The sequence below is a fragment of the Sphaerodactylus townsendi genome, linkage group LG04 (genome assembly GCF_021028975.2).
Source record: "Sphaerodactylus townsendi isolate TG3544 linkage group LG04, MPM_Stown_v2.3, whole genome shotgun sequence".
NCBI classification, from domain to species: Eukaryota; Metazoa; Chordata; class Lepidosauria; order Squamata; family Sphaerodactylidae; genus Sphaerodactylus; species Sphaerodactylus townsendi.
The window spans coordinates 135,742,073-135,760,831 of NC_059428.1; the positions used below are offsets into that span (position 1 = coordinate 135,742,073).

An 18,759-nucleotide genomic window follows, 5' to 3' on the forward strand; every position below is an offset into this window, starting at 1 on the left:
TTTTAATTAGTCTTTCTTGCATGTCCACCAGTGCCATGAAGATGTCTTCTTGGGTGCAGTCTATGGCTAATGCATAATGTTGAGGTAAAGAGCAGCAGAGTCTTATCTGGTGAACGGGATTTGTTTCCCTGCTTCTACATATGAAGCCTGCTAGGTGACATTGAACTAGTCACAGTTCTTTCAGAACTCTCTCAGCTGCACCTACCTCACAAGGTGCCTGTTGTGGGGTAAGGGAGGGAAGGTGATTGGAAGCGCTTTGGGACTCTTGGCTTACAGGAGAGAAAAACAGGTATAACTCCAACAACCTTCCTCTTTCTAATGCAGTTTTGTTGTGGATTTCAGTGACATTCATGAGGATCTGCAACATGGATCGATGTTTCTGCCCTGTTGGCTCCACACAATTCTGGTTCATGGTATCTGTGGTGTAGTCCAGACACTAGTGTGATGTGTGATTTTACAGTACATTTCAGAAGTTAATATTTTACTACCTGTAAGCATTCTAGCAAGCAGAACAGAAAAAATGTAGGTTTACATTCATAGCGAAAGCTGAGATGTACAGTCCATTCACAGTTGTCATTTCATCTTTAAATATGGCACTACATAATCACAATTTTATTCAAGTTCAGTAATTCCTTAGAAACCAATAAAAGTTTCAAGGTGTCAGCTCTGGAGAGCCAAAGTTCCCTTGCTCAGGTGCACAAGTACAAGAATGGAGATCTCTTGAGTCTCCTGGATGCAAAACTAACTTTTCTACTGCAGATCAACACACAGTAAATAGAACCTGCAGGCACAGAGAACAGCATTTGGTCTGATATTAAGAAGAGCCTTCATTGTGAAGCATTGCTTTCTATTGGGTTACCATTATAACCTATATGGGCTTGAAAAAGGATAATGAAACAAAACCATATCCAGAGGTTTCATAGTGCCTCAAAATTTAGCTTCACCTGTTGAATGTATGGAAATAATTTCTAAAGTTATCTAATGGAATAGAAATTGAGATATTGTTTGAATATGGGTTGAGATTCACTTTGTTATGACTCATGTATTGATTATATGTACGGGAAGGTGTAGTTTCTGTAACAGTACCCATAAGAATTCCAGCAAGCAGATCAGAAAAAAAGTAGATGTACATTCACAGCGAAAGCTGAGGTGTACATTCTCAGAAAAACTGAGATCCACATTCATAAAAGAACCACACAGCACATTTGCAGTGGTCATTTCATCTTCAAAGATGGCACCACTAGAGTAGTCATTTTATTCCAAGTCCAGTGGTGGGACCTAGAACTACCAATAAGTTTCACAGCGCCTAAGCGAGGGTGGAAGCTCAGGCGCCCCAGTCGAAGAACGCAGACGCTGATCTCTTGTGAGTCTCCTGGGCTCCCATCTAGCTCTTCTACTGCGGACCACCACCCTGCGGCACCCACGGCACAGGTGTAGTTTCAGGTGGGCACCTGAAGACAGAAATGGGTGCGTTTCTGTCAAGTGGCCGTGGGTTTCAGGACTGCAAGGGAACCTCTGGAGGAGAAGGAGGAGGACCCTCCCCCCCGCCCGCTGTTTTTAGGAGGGGCTCTCTGAAGGCAGGGCGAGGCGAAGTTTCCTCTGTCTGGAGAAACCTGGTGGGGCGTCCCTGCAAGGGCTTGAGGAGTCTCCCCTTCAGCGCCCCAGAAGTCTGTCTGGGCCGCCCCGGAGAGGCCGGAGGAGAGACCGCATCCCGCCCGCCGTCCTCCCCCCGCCCCCCCGCAGAGGCGGCGGCGGCGGCGGCGAGGCCTGGGCGGGCCCGGAGGCGGGAGGGAGGCCGCTAGGGGCGTTGCGGGCGCCAAGTCCGCCCGGCTGGTCGGAGCGGCGGAAGGGAAGCGAAGCGAAGGGGCCGGGCCGGCGGAGCAGAGTCTGCGGGCGATGTAGCACCGGGCCCGCGCTGGCTGTGCGGCCGCCTCCTGCTGCCGGCCCCGGGGCTGCGGCCTCCTCCTCCTGCGCGGCGCCATGCCGTCCACGCCTCTGCCGCCCAAGGAGAGCAACCTCTTCAAGCGGATCCTGGTGAGGAGGAGCGCGGCCTCCCTCGCGCCCCGCGAAGCGCCCGGCCCGGCCCTCCGCCGCCCGGGCAGGAGAGGGAAGCGCTCGGCCGCCCCGGCAGGCAGGCAGGCGCCCCGCACGAAGCCAGGGCCGCGAGGCGGAGGGCCGGCCCGCGCGGGGATCTTGTCTCTGCTATCCCCACCCCCTCCCCTTAATTGTGCATGGCCAGTTTAGCAGCCCCTTTTCTCCGTCGGCCCCAGCCTCGCTGTCTGCCCCGTCGCACTTCTCAGGGCAACCCCCCCAGGGCCCCTCCTTCCCTTTGCCCCGAGGAGCTCAAGGGGCTCCTCATCCCAGAGCTGGCAGGCGGCCTGGTGGCGCGGCTGAGCGGTTCTCCCGCCTTCCCCGGCTGGCGGCGGCTTCTCCAAAAACGCCCCCTTCCCTTCCACTCGCCCGCCTTCCCTGCTGCTTCTCCTCCAAAAACGCCCTCAAAGTTAAAGACAAAACCCTGCCCAGTTTCTGGGCCACTTGATCCCTGCCAGCCCCTGCCTCGGCCTCCAGGACCCGCCGCAGGTCGGCGAGGGGGGAAGCGGCCCGGAAGGATTCGCTCTCCCGACTTCTCCTCGGAGCTTTTCACCAGTCTCCCCACCATCATTTTGTTCCAGCTTCCCCCAGGTGGTTCTGGAGCAGGGGTCTGCAATCTGCGGGCTCTCCAGATGTTCATGGACTACAATTCCCATCAGCCCCTGCCAGCATGGCCAATTGGGCATGTCTCTACTATCTGGCAGGGGTTGATGGGAATTGTAGTCCATTAACATCTGGAGAACTGCAGGTTGCAGACCCCTGTCTGGAGAGTCCAGTAAGCTCTTCCGAGCCTGCATGATTCACACCTGCCTGCATGACCTCCCTTTCGTCTGGGACTCCTGGACCCATGGCTCCATACTTCAGGCACAAACAGAATCGCAGCCTGCATGCACTCCTGTGTTTCCCCCACCAGAAACATCAACAGTCAAGACTCCTTTTAGGGCAGGGGTGGCCAACCTAGGGCACACCAGATGTTCATAGACTACAATTGGCCATGCTGGCGGGGGCTGATGGGAATTGTAGTCCATGAACATCTGGAGTGCCATAGGTTGGCCACCCCTGTTTTAGGGCAGTAATTCTCAACCTTCCTAATGCCGTGACCCTTTAATATAGTTCCTCATGTTGTGGTGACCCCCAACCCTAACATTTATCCATTTTACAGATGGAGAACACTGATGCAGAGAGTCTTAGGCGACCCCTGTGAAAGGGTCATTCAACCCCCAAAGGGGTCCCGACCCCCAGGTTGAGAACCACTTTTTTAGGGTGTCGGAAAAGCAGGCACTTGGTGCTGACTTGATGTGCTTGCTGCAGACAGCACTGAGGTGAACGCAGAAATTGTGTTTGTGGCTTAACACGTGAAGCCACCAAGTGTATGGTTAAATGTTGTCAGACAGCTGAGGGCTTGTGCTTTGACTCTGGAGAAGCCCTTGCTTGTGTGGCTTGTCTTTCTATTTATCATCATATCATTTGTCGTGGCAGGACAGGAGGTGGTGGGAGTATAATTGTGGGGAGAAAAGACTTCAGCATGACCTGACTGTGTTTTGCAAAGTCTGTGCAATGCTGGAGTCTTCTCAAGGAATAATTGTGCTGAGCATCGTTCTCAGTTTGTTTTTTGGTGACTAAAGACTGTGGCTCTCAAACTTTTTGATGTGAGGCCTGCTCATAGACTTACTGTGCTTTTCAGAACTGACTTGCAAAGTACAGTTGCTGCTCACCATTTGCAAGGACACCGTTTGCAGGAGACCCATTCCTGGGATCACTGCGCATGGGGAACTCTGTGGGTGGCAAGGGTCTGCTTCCTCTCAGGAGCAAAGCGGCCACATTCCCTGCAAAATGTAAGGATTCAGTGATGATGATGATGACCATCTGGCAGACACAAAACACCCATTAGGTGATCCAACCTCAGACTGCAAATGAGTGGTGCTGTTAATTGTGAGCCTGCACACAGCAGGAGTGTGCTGTAACTTCACCAAAATTCACTAACGTTTAAAATTTACGGTTTATATTTTCTTTTTAATATTTAGTATGTACGGGTGTATAGTGTTTCGCAGCAGTAGCCTGCATTTCATGGCCATTTAGTGCAGTGCGCAGGAATTGGGTGACACCATTGAGCCATTTCTTGTCCTCTCAGTTCCTTCTCCTCCTTGGCCTTGGAAGGCATTTGCAAGTGACTTTGTTTATTCAAATAAATCTTCCTTTTTTTCAGGTAAAAGGGGGACCCAGAGTCGAGATCCACTTTTGGGTCCTGAGACCTGCTGCATGATTTGACATGATGATGTTTTACCTTTTTTTAATTGATCAGTTGATAAGGTTATTTGTATTATCATTGGGCCTTTCCCCACTTTTCCCTCGGCCGCCATCGCTGCGCTCAATTCCCAGCGCGCGGCATCCCTGGTGTGCGCCCGGGCGTCCCCACGACCCCACGCTCTGCGCGGGGTCATCAAAAGGCGCCCTTTGCAAGAACGCCAGGGATGCCGCACGCTGAGGGGGCGCGACAGCAGCAGCGTCGGGGCGGCTGCGCTGTTTCCGCCCCTCTCGTGGGGAGTGCTGGGGGACCCCGCGCTACTCTCCTCAAGTAGCGTGGGGCTTAAGGTAAGTGGGGAAAGGCCCACTAACTGCCAGTTCAAGGATGGAAAGCTAGTTGTGGACACGCTGCTGGTAAATACTATATTCTTCTGAAAAAGCCGGGGTGCAGGAGAAGTGTAGCGCATAAATCTTCATAGTACTTTTGGTGTCATTGCAGTGAAACATTGGCAGGAGCGATAACAGATTTTAATACTTCCATTGAAAGTTGAGAAATGATTTCTGTGAAAATTGGTATTTTATTACAGAACAGACTAGCCTGAACTAGTATTTTGCATTCCTTTATGCTTGCTTACTCTTTTAGGACGAGACCCCTGAGCTGTTGTTTGTTGATAGAGTTTTATGTTTGATTTTGGTTCCCCCCCACCAATGTTCAAAAAGCGGTCTTAGCAATGTATAATAAAAATTGGAATATGTTGTATGTCGATGAAAAAAGTAGTAAAATGACAAAACAAATGTATTTCATTTCTGGGATGAATTTGTTAAGAGGCGGAGAGTATTGACCTAGCTTACAAAGTTGCTGTAAGGATTAAAACTATAATATCAGTTTAGGTATCGATGAATTACTCTTTATAATTCATGGTTTTAAGTGATTGAATTTTGTTTTAGTTTGACATGTGAATGCCAATTGCACAGAAAAACTGGTCTGTTAAGGAGGATGCCAAACTAGGATTCTAAACCGTGTTTTGTACCTGATTGTTGACTCTGGTTTGTACTAACTGTGGCTAGAGGAATCAGCAGCCAGACAGCCTAGGGACCATATTTATCAGTTACCAGCATGGCCAATTGGCCATGCTGACAGAGGCTGATGGGAATTGTAGTTCCTGAACATCTGGAGAGCCGCAGGTTCCCTACCCCTGGGCTAGAGGAATGTGCGCTAGAGGAATTCCATTTTGCTCACTGGCACTGCTCCCCTCAGCTTCTTGCACTATTGATAATTTCTCAGTAGGTATCTTTCTTCATGCTTCTTTTCATTGAGGAGATAGCAGAAAAAGTCATATTTATACAATGAAAGGGAGTAGAGATGACAAAAAGTTATAACCATATTCAGTTGCTGCGGGGTGGGGGTGGCTACTACAGAAAAAGAACTGTTGTAGGGGTGGAAAATATGTCCTTTCCTGTCCACACAGCAGCCACCCAGACTCTGCTGCAGCCTTTCCCGCAGTTTCACAGCAATGCAGGTTTGGGAAATACCTAATAAAATCCAGTGACTACCTGGCAAGCAAATGGGGCACAGTAGTGCTGTGGTGAAACGGAAAACCACCTCTTTTCAACAGTAGCAAACCCAGTGTGAATAATCTGTGAGGAAAAGACAATGGTGAGATTTGGCGAGGGGTCTAGCAGCACAGGGATACTTTGCCTAGGGACTCTGCTTGGAGATCAGAAAGGAGCCCAGCGGCACACATGGACTGTTTGGGACTATTCTGTAGCCAGTCACATAGGTCTCTCGTTGACTAGCCACGGTTTGTGAGTCACATTGTGATGCCTGAGTGCAGCCTCTGTGTGTGAAGTGCTTTACACAAGCTTAAGATGTGAAGTAGTTAAGGCCAAGTATGACTGTTGTTAGATACTCACTTTCTGAAGTTCAGTTTCTGAAAACCAGGTAAGGTTTCGATGGGCGCTTCTGGGGACTCCCGCATCAACACATTATGGGTTGTTGTATCCAGACTCCAAATGTTGTGGTCACTGAAGGGGCAGAATTCCTGCCTCTCCTTCTCCTTCTGTAGCTCCTTGGTCTCCCCCAAATGCTGCTTCTGAAAGATGGGGGAGCCACACGAGAGGCAAATCAGTGGTCTACAACAGGAAGGCAGAAAGGGTAGATATTCCTCCATTCCTCCCATTCGTAGGAAGGGAAGCCCTACTAATGTTGTCCATGTTCAGCACTTGCACTTTGCAAAATATTTTACAACCTCTTGTAAGTATGATCCTCATTCTGTGGGAAGGGGACTGAGGCGGGAGGAAAGTTAAGATGGCCTGAATCCATAGCAGAGATGAAGTTCAACACAGAACTCTGAGATCCCAGCCCAGCTGTCTATTCAAAGCCAAAGGCCACGTTGGGAAGAGACGTGATCGTCATCGGTGAGGTATATCCTCTGTGCCACTGTTGTTTGCAGAAGTTGGAAAACAGAGCAGCAATGTGCCGAAGTCCTTGTAAAGTCAGAGTGGCTTTGTGCAGGCCAGCCCTGCTTTCAGATCCATGGCTATAAACTGTCTCCACACTATTCTATGAAGAACCAGGCGGATGGGACTGAGCTGCAGCTCACACTGGTGTGGGGTCAGTTTAAGAATTTGGAAGTGAGGGCTTATTTGTGCCCTGCCTTTCTTTCCAGTGGGGACTCAAAGCAGCTCACATCACTCTCCTCTCCTCCATTTTATTCTCTCGACAATAATGGGATGTAGGTTAGACTGAGAATGTGTGACTGGCCTCCCAGCAGGCTTCCATGGCAGAGCGGGGATTTGAACCTGGGTCTCCCCAGATCCCAGTCTGACACTCTGAGCACTACACTGCTTCCTTCTGCTCTCCTCTGGGCCCCTTGTCTCTCAGGACCCCATGTCTGCAACTGCATTATCAGTTGGGGAAGGTTGGTGGCTTCTCTGACCTCTCTTAGACTGGCCCTTGTTTTCAAGGAAGGCATGGCATGCAGTGACAACCCTTTGTGCTTGTGAGGCAGTTGAGAAAGGCAGACATAACAGGTTGTCAACTCCACAAACACAGATGTTGTGCTTCTGTTGTGGCATTTCCTGACCACAAAAAGGAACAAAATGTGATCTCCGGAACAGCTAGGAAATGAAGTTGCTACCTATTATGTCATTGCTGTGAGGCTTTTGAAAGTTGTAACGCAAATTTTGCTAAGCTTCTGGTGGACTCTCTTCCTTCAATGGGCAGTGGAAGGAGTCCTTCTGGAAGATTTCCTTTCAAGCAATCCTATATTATCTATGATCTTGCAAAGCATCAGGCAAAAACTCTCACTTCCGGAGTATCCTTGTGCCTGGATGAGTGGATCTGGGGTGTTCTCATAGGTTGCCTCCTTTGAGTCTTGGATTTATTTATTTAATTAATGCATGTCATTTGTTGTCTGCCTTTCTCACTTGGATTTAAGGTGGATCACACAAAATGAGTCAATGCAGTCTACAGGGCCGGGTATTCGGTAAACAATACAACAGGTTGTAAAACCTGTCAGAAATCTAAAAACAGAACTGAACCTTGATCTTGTTTGGAACTTCTAGCAGGGGAGCGTGGCCATTGTATCCCCCTGACCGAAGAATAGTACACTCCTTCTATAGGACATGGTTGTCCTCTTTCACTGAGCCAGCAACTTTGGGAGGTGTGCACATGGAGAGGCGAGGAGGGTGGAGAACACTCAGCCAGCCAGCCAGATCAACCGCATCAGCTCTGGTGATCAAGTGGAGATGGTGCTGCCTGACAGCCCTTACAACTGAAGCAGAGTATAAGTCTCAACATGACTTGGGGAAAATAAATGTAAAATTCATAAAACAAAATGTAAATGGGCGAGATGCCCCTTTTTGGAGTGGGCAGCTGTCTCAGACTGCAACACAATCAATCTTTTCAGTCTCCTTGCTTAATAATTCCCTTGTCTTCTATATGCAAATGGCAGCTGGTGCCCCCAGGACCTATTTGATTCACGCTTTGTGTGATGGCAAACCTTTTTGAGACCGAGTGCCCAAACTGCAACCCAAAACCCACTTATATATCGCAAAGTGCCAACATGGCAATTTAACCTGAATACTGAGGTTTTCGGTTAGAAAAAATGGTTGGCTCTGAGCCGTACGTTACTTGGGAGTAAGCTTGGTGGTAGAAGGTGGCTCTGCTTTGAAGCAATCATGCAACTCTTCGAACGGGTGAATCACAACCTTAGGAGGGTTTACTCAGAAGCAAGCCACATTGTCAGCAACCAAGCTTACTCCCAGGTCTTTGTATTTAGTTCCCGCTTTAGTTGTTCGCATGAAAATCAGTGGGGTTTAACAGCGCTTAACAGGGTTACTTACACTGCTTCCCCCAAACTAGGGAATGCTAATTAGTTTAATGCTAATAATCGAGCCCAGTGGCCCAGGCCAGCCTAGATGTGGGGAGGGGGGGCAATTTCCCCCCCACATGATGAACTCTGTTTGTGCGTGCCCACAGAGAGGGCTCTGAGTGCCACCTCTGGCACCCGTGCCATAGGTTTGCCATCACTGGCTTAAACCCTTCCTTGGAAGCAGAGAAGCTGATCTTCCTTCTCCCATTTCACGGTTGGCTCTGGCAGCCAGGAAAGTCTAGGCAAAGGTTATATCTGTTAACATGGTAATCACTTTCAGATCTGGTTGTTTAATAAATAACATAAATATGTTTTTTGTGATAGGTGGTAACAGCCCTTAGCGGTGTACAATAAATGCTGTCATCCATATACAAATAATATCCAGTTGCCAAATTAAACCAGGGGGTCGAACTCATTTGTTATAAGGGCTGGATATGATACAAATGTGACTTGGTTGGGCCAGGCTCTTGGGGGAGACGGTGTGGGGGTGCGCATGTGCGTGTGTGTGCGCGCGCCTCCATTGACCCCAGAATGGAACTCGGGAGTGTCAGGACTATCAAGTCTGCAGTGGGTTGGGGGCTTTGGGAGATGCCTCAGCTGACTTGTGGGCCTGATAAGCCCCTTCAAGTGGCTAGATCCAGCATGTTTGACACCTCTGCCATAGACCTTGTATCTTCACATAACCGTGCACGATAATTTCTACACAACTCGTTTTCCTGTTTGTCTATGAGCCATTTATAAGTATGTTCCATTTGTCTGGTATCTATTTTATCATTCCGTCCGCTGCATGCAGTCATCGCTTTGTAAGTATAATTCCATGCATCAAATTTCAGGCTGCCAAATATGTATGAGGCTGGACATCACTGGGTGGGGTGATTGAAACACGACTGCTGTCCAGAGTGATTTTTTTTTTGGCCATAGTTTATTTATTAAGACATGTATATCCCAGATGTATATCCCACCTTAAGACATGTATATCCCACTAGGAGCAGCAGTGGTGTAGGAGGTTAAGAGCTCGTGTATCTAATCTGGAGGAACCGGGTTTGATTCCCAGCTCTGCCGCCTGAGCTGTGGAGGCTTATCTGGGGAATTCAGATTAGCCTGTGCACTCCCACACACGCCAGCTGGGTGACCTTGGGCTAGTCACAGCTTCTCGGAGCTCTCTCAGCCCCACCCACCTCACAGGGTGTTTGTTGTGAGGGGGGAAGGGCAAGGAGATTGTAAGCCCCTTTGAGTCTCCTGCAGGAGAGAAAGGGGGGATAAAATCCAAACTCTTCTTCCTCCTCCTCCTCCTCTTCCTCCTCATGGCGTAAGGCTGTTCATGGTAACAGTTAAAAACAGTTAAAATCCCAAATAAAATGTCACAGCCATGTTATGGCAATCCTTGTGAGGTTTTCAAGGCAGGAGACGAAGAGAGGTGGTTTGCCACTGCCTTCCTCTGCATAGCAATCCTGGACTCCCATCTAAGTATTAACCAGGGCTGAGCCTGTTGAGCTTCTGAGATCTGACATAATCTCCCCCGCCCCCCCTTCCCAGTTTCTGGTGTACTTGTGACTTAGGCAGTTCAGCTGCTGTTCTGTGTTTGGCAGCACAGCTCTTTACCTCCACATTTATTTATTATGTGGACATTTCCCGAAGGGTAGCCTGACCCGTGCTACACAGAAATAAGGGAATAAGATTCCTGTAAAAATCCTACCACTTCTAAATAGCTTTATATAACATCAGTGGCAGATCTTCTGAAAGCATCGAAGGGCAGCTTTCCCAGCAAAAGCAATAAGCTTTGCTCTGAACAGTCTTATTTCTGGGATTGCAGCCAGGATTTTGGATTATTGTCCCATAACTCCAGCTATGTGGCAATGAAAATACACTGCAACACAGACAGTCCATTGATGCTTCCACGCACACTCAAATCACCAGAAAGCACATAATATCATACATGGTGCTTAATCTTGACACACTAGGTACCTTTTTATATTGCACATTTCAGTTCAGTGTTTGATTGTAGAAGTAGCTGAGCTAAAAAGTGTGTAGTTCTGTAGTATTTTGTGGGATATTCTTAAAAGGTCAGGGCTCAACAAATTCCAGTCATCATGGGGCCTAAAAACTTTAAGGTGGTGCTTAGGATTTTCAGTCATACTTTTATTATAGTGCCTTTGGGTGATCCTCAGTAGAAGTATAATGTTCATTTATCATTGCCCATCTGATTATGTCTTGTTGTATGACATAAAAAAGTACGTCCCTATAGTCGTTGATTTATATGTTAACTTCACACCGAGAGCCAGCGTGGTGTAATGGTTAAGAGCAGGTGCACTCTAATCTGGAAAACTGAGTTTGATGCCCCTCTCTGCCACTTGAGCTGTGGAAGCTTATCTGGTGAACTCGATTAGCTTGTGCACTCCAACACTCTCTCATCCCCACCTACCTCACAGGGTGTTTGTTGTGGGGGGGGGGGGTGGAGATTATCAGCCCCTTTGAGTCTCCTTAAGGAGAGAAAGGGGGGATATAAATCCAACTCTTCTTCTGAGAAATTGAGAAGTTATGTTGGGATTAGAGCGGGGCCTCTCCAGAAGGTACCGTGTTTCCCCAAAAGTAAGACCTACCCCGAAAATAAGCCCTATCATGATTTTTCAGGATTTTTGGAGGAGGCTTAAAATATAAGCCCTACTCCAAAAATAAGCCCTACTGGTAGTTAAAGATCAGAATGGTGTGATCCAGCAGGGTGCTCCCTGCCAATGAGGATGCAGCTTGCATCACGCATGACAAGGAAGCAATGGGGCTGCAGAGAGACCGCCTTAATGAATCATGAAGGTACTGTATTTCCCCTAAAATAAGCGCTAATGCATCTTTTGGTGCAAAAATTAATATAAGACCCTGTCTTATTTTCGGGGAAACGTGGTAGTTCGTTAGCTACTGGTTGCTCTCTGGCCTCATACATCTAGAACAGGGGTGTCTAACTTGCGGCCCTCCAGATGTTCATAAACTACAATTCCCATCAGTCCCTCCCAGCATGAGCATTGGCTATAGTGGCAAGGGCTGGCCAGGGTGTAGTTCACATGAGCTATCTGAGAGACATGCAAGTTCCTGAGCACCTGTGGTGATCTAGAAGATTCCAGAAGAGATCTCAGAAAGATTTGCTTAAAAAATATGTCAGTGTTTTCCCAGTCCATGTTCTTTTTCTTGGACAGAACAGAACTTTGTCATACATTGCAAGGGAGCAGGGTGTAGCTAGATCTGGCTGCTTTGTATTACTCAGAAGTAAGAGCTCTTAAATTCTTGGACCAACTTCTAGAAAGAACATTTCTGAAGGGATGCCTGCAGCAGGTATTTTTTGCTGTTGATCCACAAATAGGTTTGTCCTGTCCTGTCCTGATGAAAACTATGTATGAGGCAAAGAGAGCTCTTTTGGATTTACGTCATCCAAACCTGCTCAGGTGAGGTTTGCAAATAGTGATGTCATCATTCACAAGTTCTTCTTAATGTCTGTTATGGATAGAAGTCTATCGGCAGCATCTGCAACAAAGATCTTTTCACAGCTTGATTTAAAAAAAAGATGAACTCTTCTGTGAATTTTGCAACTTTGGTATTTCATTGGTACTTAATACTGTGGGTTTTTTTATGGCTCTCACACAAATGACTCTGCTGGTGTATCTTGCTTTTGCTCGGTGGTTATGGCATGCTACTCAGGAAGACACTCCAACACTCCACTGCTCTTTGCTATAAATACATTACTAATTTTAGACCAGCCAAGTGATTGCTTTTACTAGAAGAGAGTAAGTTCACAGGAGCGGTTGTGACTCTTGGCACACGTCCTATCAAGCATTCACAAGTGGTGGAACGGGTAGACTAACATGATGGGTATTCTCAGTTTCAGTAATTGTAGCCAGAACCAGTAAAGTAAATACCTTGCTTAACTTTGGCATGAAGTAGGCAAAAACTATGCTGGCCACCAGTTTGTTTCCAAGTTCAGTGCAAAGTGCTGTTTATAAACCTTTCAAGCCCCTGATGTCTTGGAAACCACATACTGGAAGGGCCATCTCTCTCCTTCGCGGCCTCCTGTGCCAATTATACTTCTCTGTTTGCCACTTTCTGGTTGTCTCTCCACTTCTGCCGGGCATCTGCTAGACATAAAAGAGAGTCTTTCTGTTCTAGTAGTTGGCAGCAAGCATTGCTTGTAAGGCCATTGTAGATCAAATTGCTCCGGCAGGAGGATCACAGGCAGACAGAATCCTGGTTAGCTTCTCTGTTACAGTGGATCTTCTTCATTTCCTTTGAGTTTTTTTAAGGAGACCCCCAAACAGTCTCCTCTTTTCTATTTGTAGAGCTGGCTTGCAAAGAAGGCTGGGATTCTGTCTGCCTGTGATCCTCATGCTTGAGCAATTTGTGCCACAACGGCCTCATAAGCAATGCCCGCCTCCAATTACTAGGAACAGAAACCTCTCTTTTATGTGTATCACACATTGTTCAGCAATATGAAGTTTTTGTACTATCATTTCAAGATTATTATACATTGCTTACCAACAATATGGTGTAATTAGAATACATGTTCTTTATGTGGGAGTGTTTCTCAGTTGATTTGCTAGCCTCAACATGGTTTTGTATTTTCCTTTTACTATATGTGTAACATGTTTGACGTACTATGGCATCTGCTAGAACCTGTTCCCTGCTCAGTAGCCACTCCTACTCCGTGGAACAGGCTCATGGAGGAGATGAGTACTGGCCATGGAGGTTTTCTGAGAGGCATTTCAAAGCTGTTGCATTTGCTGAGTAGTCAAATATGATTTGAGCTACAGGAATTTTCTGAGGCTTTAACTGTTTTTTACTGAGTTATATTGTCATTTTAATTATGACTTGTAGGTGAGTTCAGGCCACAAAGGGAAAGTCTAGGTATTAATATGTTAATAATTTTGTAATTTCAACTGGATTTTTTAACTCACTTGCCCCTCCCCTCCTATAATCAGTGTGAGCAAATAGGGATAACCAGAATTTTTAGCAACTTGTCTTTCACATGTCCCAGTCACTAGGACCAATCATGCTAAAGACAAAATTTAGGAAACTCTGCTTTGGGTGCCCCCACCTTTTGAGATTACGCAGGTGGCAACCCCAGAGGGGACCTTCTTGGTTGTGGTGCCAAAACTCCCCTTCTGTTGTCTTCTGCCAATGGGTAAAGACTTTTGTGTTTTGTTTGGCATTTCTTCAATGATTCCTCCTTCCAAACCTTGGTTTCATGCTTCGTATGTATGTATTGTATGGACCAGCTTGGTGTGGTGGTGAAGAGTGGTGGACTCTAATCTGGAGAACCAGGTTTGGTTTCCACACGAGCAGCGGACTCTTATCTGGAGAACTGGATTTGTTTCCCCGCTCCTCCACATGAAGCCTGCTAGGTGACCTTGGGCAGTCACAGTTCCCTCAAAACTCTCTCAGCCCCACCTACCTCACAAGGGCTCTGTTGTGGGAAGATGAAGGGAAGGAGTTTGTACACAACCTTGAGTCTCCTCTGTATTTTAACTGTTTTATGCATTTTAACACTTTTAAAAATTGTTTTAATGATGTGTGATTGGGAGAAAGGTTGTTTTAATGGGTTTTAAATGCAATTTTATCATGTATTTTCTAAACTAGCTGTCTTGGTGACTTTTCTTGAGGCAGATGGCAGGATACAAATTTTGCAAATGCATAATAAATATTAAGAGGTCCAATAGCATTAACCCCCTCCCTTACATATTCTACTCTCTGTATCTTTGTAAATGTAACCCTTTTGTATCTTGCTGGTCAATGACTGTAAATAAATAAATCGAATCGATATTTTACTGTTTTTAAAATTTTAGAGGAACCTAATAATCTGAGGCCATAAACTGTAGTTTCTATAGATCCTTCATAATGCAGGCCTGTCTCTGATTTTTCCAGGTGAGGCTGGAAGTTCAAGCAGTTGGATTAATATTCTCAAGATTGGATGGTTTATACTTAAAATAGCTCCAACAGAACAGATGCTGATTTGATTTTGTTTGGAAAACCTCTAGCTGCTAGGTCCACTTGTGTGTTGATACAGTATTTTTTAAATATTGTGTATTTGTTTTAAAATAATATTGCATCATCTTTAACCTATGCTGAATCATGACTATGATAAAAATGGTTTCAAGAACTCCAAATACCAATTGGATTCTTGTGGTGGTGGTAATATTTATAGTTTTAGATAGGAGAAACGATATGGTCCGTTTCAATCTCGGGATAGTTTAAACATACAGAATATCTCCCACACTTCAAATTCTTCCTTGCAGTCTTTCTTCCAATATGAGTAAGCATGTGTTGGTTAGAGAACAGCTTGGTGGGAGTAATTAAGACTGGTGAAACAGTTGGAGAAATGCACCCCTCTTATCTGCTCAGAGTTTCATATTCCCAAAGCTTCTTTTGACTTAAAGCTACCAGCATTTCTTTGTACACGTTCAAAGGCAATCCAGCGAAACAGTGATCTTTTCCCATTGGAGCTTTGATGTTTCCACTGAAGGAGCTGGTAGATTAGAATGCTCTACTGAACGGACTGCTTTTTTAACGTTATGTTTTTCTACCCTAGAAATGTTATGAACAAAAGCAATACAAAAATGGACTCAAGTTCTGCAAGATGATCCTCTCCAACCCAAAGTTTGCTGAGCATGGAGGTAAGGGCAGATCCTCTGTCGACTATCTGAACTCTTCCCCCCTCACACTCCCCCCCTCGCCTCACCTACTCTCTGTTACGCTGCCTTTCCACACAGATCTGCCCCCTTTTTCTGAGGTAAATTGGGAAACTCTTACAGATGTGTGGGCAGATGGAGACTCACATGTACTTTGGATCCCCTCTGATACGCCTTTCCACACAGATCTGCCCCCTTTTTCTGAGGTAAATTGGGAAACTCTTACAGATGTGTGGGCAGATGGAGACTCACATGTACTTTGGATCCCCTCTGATACGCCTTTCCACACAGATCTGCCCCCTTTTTCTGAGGTAAATTGGGAAACTCTTACAGATGTGTGGGCAGATGGAGACTCACATGTACTTTGGATCCCCTCTGTTACGCCTTTCCACACAGATCTGCCCCCTTTTTCTGAGGTAAATTGGGAAACTCTTACAGATGTGTGGGCAGATGGAGACTCACATGTACGTTGGATCCCCTGCATCCCAGGAGATGACTGAGTTATACTTGTACTGTGACAAACATTGGTGCCTGGTTTGAATCTCCATATTCACGGATTTTAAAATCTTTTGCAGAAACATTGGCTATGAAAGGACTGACATTGAACTGCTTAGGGAAGAAGGAAGAGGCATATGAATTTGTCCGTAAAGGTCTTCGAAATGATGTTAAAAGTCATGTCTGTATCCTTTGAAACAGTGCACCTTCAGTTCTGAATCAACACCTTTTCTAAAGCTATTCTCAAACGTACAGGAGGATTCTTTGCTATGATTTACATGTTAAAGATTCCTTTTAACATGATTAGATTTTGCCTAATAAGATTGTTTGAAAAATGTAACGGGGTTGCTAGAAGTCAGCTGTGATTTGATAGCGTAGTCTACCACCAATTTGGCAATAGATGTAGACTTCCAGTTTTTTAGTTCCTCTTGCTGACGTTGGACGGGTGTGTGTGGCAGGTTCCATTGCCAGAGACAGTCATTTAAATTAAAATGAATATTCTATATTTCACACAATACGTATTTACAAAAGACTCTGGTCCTCAGTAATGCTGACATTTGATGTTTGCTCCTACTAATCCTTGAAGAAAAGCTGTCAAATTATGGGGGTTTAAAAAATTTTGTTTGCTCCAGTTATACCTCACCTTTCTCCCCAGTGTCAACCCAAAGTGGCTTTACCAGCATGGTGCTTCGATGCCTATTCAATAAACGCTACTGATCAATACTTCAGAGTCCATTTATTGGCTTAAGCGTCTGAGACGTAACAGCTCATGGTTCATAAGCTGTGATAAATCAATTACCCTAACTGATAGATCTTTCCAGAACTGATACAAATGTATTTTTAGAAAACTGTGCACACCTGCAAATATCCTTAACGGCATAAGGTTGGCATGTGTACGGTCTCTTGCAGCGCTCTGATAAAAAATATGATGAAGCAATTAAGTGCTATCGAAATGCTCTCAAGTTAGATAAAGACAATCTACAAATCCTAAGGGATCTCTCACTGTTGCAAATCCAAATGCGGGACCTTGAAGGATACAGAGTAAGCAGTTTTTCTTTAGTACAATAAAAACTTTAGGATACTTCTGTTTTTGTGTTGCACTTAGCAGCAGCATTTGTTGGAGCAGAGAGGGGTCTAGCATAGGTGACTTTGAGTTCTGTTGATCAGGTAAGGGAATTGGACGTATCAGCTTCATCTTGCTGCCTTCCTACAGATACAGAATTTGAAAATTTCATACTTTAAGACAGTACTAGAAAGCCACAGTTGTTTAGACTAATTGAAACACATCAAAATTATGCTCCTGCCCTCAAGAATTATGTGGAAAACTATTCTTGATGGGAAATTAGAGTGGGTTTGGTCTCTTCCTATACCGAGGATAGTATGGTCGATTCCCCACTGCCGATTAATCGTGTGATACTCACGTAAAATATCCAGGTTTCAGGAAGAACTCCCTACTGCCTGATCGCCAAACAGGGATTCATCCCGGTTCTGGCGTGCTCTCTCCGCCAATTGCGTGTTTTTTTCAGAACCTGCATGTATGTGCACCTTTTTCAAAAACACGTGCCGGATCCAGATCGGTGGGGAGAATCAGGGTTTCAATTTAGATTTAATTTCCCGCCGTTGGCAATGACACAGAGCTTCAAAGCCAATCAGAATGCAGTGGATAGTGCGCAATTTGCGCGCAGCCCTTTTTTTGTTTTTCGTCCCAGCGGAGGCAACGTGGCGTTGTTTAAACGTGGGCACAACGAGCAGAAGCTGTTTAAACATGGGCACAAGGAACAGAAATTGTTGAAACGGGGGCACGAGTAGCAGAAATTGTTGAAACATGGGCACGAATAGCAAATTAAAAGACAGTGGCATAGGCGGGGAGATTGTGTGAATGTACCTATGTGCTTACGTAAGCACGTATTCTCGCACAGTTTTTTTTAAAAAAAAAAGTTCCCGCCCCAACACCGCACGATAGCCAATCAGGATAGACCTGACAAGCCACTGGCTTGTTTGTGGGGAGCGTAACATTGTTTGAATCCGTGATAGGCATCGATGTCTTCACTAGAAACATGCTGCAGTGGGGAGGGTGAAACCTCGATGAAAAGGTGCCAATTCTTTTGAAACCTGGTTGTATCTGTATTTAATTTCTAGTGGGGATTCGACCTATGTGTTCTTTGATAACAGCAGCAGTGATAATAATAAATGTAATAGATTTATTTCATAGCAAACATGATGAAGTTTGCAGCGCTAGACTGAAATTCTGAATGGAATTTCTGGTTTACCTACCAGGAAGTTTCATTGAACTGCCTTTCCTTTGATTTTCTATTGTGGTTTGATCCCACCCCCACCCCAGTAAATTAAATTATTTTGCAGTGTTAAGAATGGCAGATTTCCATTGTTGGATCCTATTTTTCTCTTTAAAGGAGACCCGGTATCAGCTACTACAGCTGCGGCCAACTCAGAGGGCTTCATGGATTGGATATGCAATTGCATATCATTTGCTAAAAGATTATGACATGGCCTTAAAACTTCTGGAAGAGTTTAGAAAAACTCAACAGGTAAGATTTGATTTCTGTGCAACTCAACATTTTTAACACAGATAAAGTATTTGCATAACTGCTTCAAATAATTTCAGCATTTCAGGCCATAAAGTAGAAACAAGTGGTTCTCTTGTACAAAATTGATGACATGTTAATGCAATACTTCTACCTACTGATGATTATGTAATATTACTTGGGAAGCAGGTTAAAATAGCTGTTGTTCGTTTAAAAATCTGAGTTGCACACAAAGGCAATCTAAATTTTGTTGTAAGAAACTCATGTTTGTCAAATTTTATCTTACTAAAAAAAAACCTGCTGAATTTGTGAAGTTACAGACTTGCAGGGAAAAATGACATATTC

At 45.5% G+C, this 18,759-nt stretch overlaps 1 protein-coding gene across 1 annotated transcript in view; it reads left to right on the forward strand.

The window, feature by feature from the left end:
- The first annotated feature begins 1,601 nt into the window (after positions 1-1,601).
- The window catches only part of NAA16 (N-alpha-acetyltransferase 16, NatA auxiliary subunit), a 46,147-nt gene continuing 28,989 nt past the window's right edge, over positions 1,602-18,759 (forward strand). Inside the window, exons 1-5 of the mRNA XM_048493632.1 lie at positions 1,602-2,034; positions 15,277-15,361; positions 15,952-16,056; positions 16,755-16,912; positions 18,283-18,417. Coding sequence (XP_048349589.1) covers positions 1,981-2,034; positions 15,277-15,361; positions 15,952-16,056; positions 16,755-16,912; positions 18,283-18,417 — 537 coding nt within the window. The 5' untranslated portion in view covers positions 1,602-1,980. The remainder of the gene's footprint in view (positions 2,035-15,276; positions 15,362-15,951; positions 16,057-16,754; positions 16,913-18,282; positions 18,418-18,759) is intronic.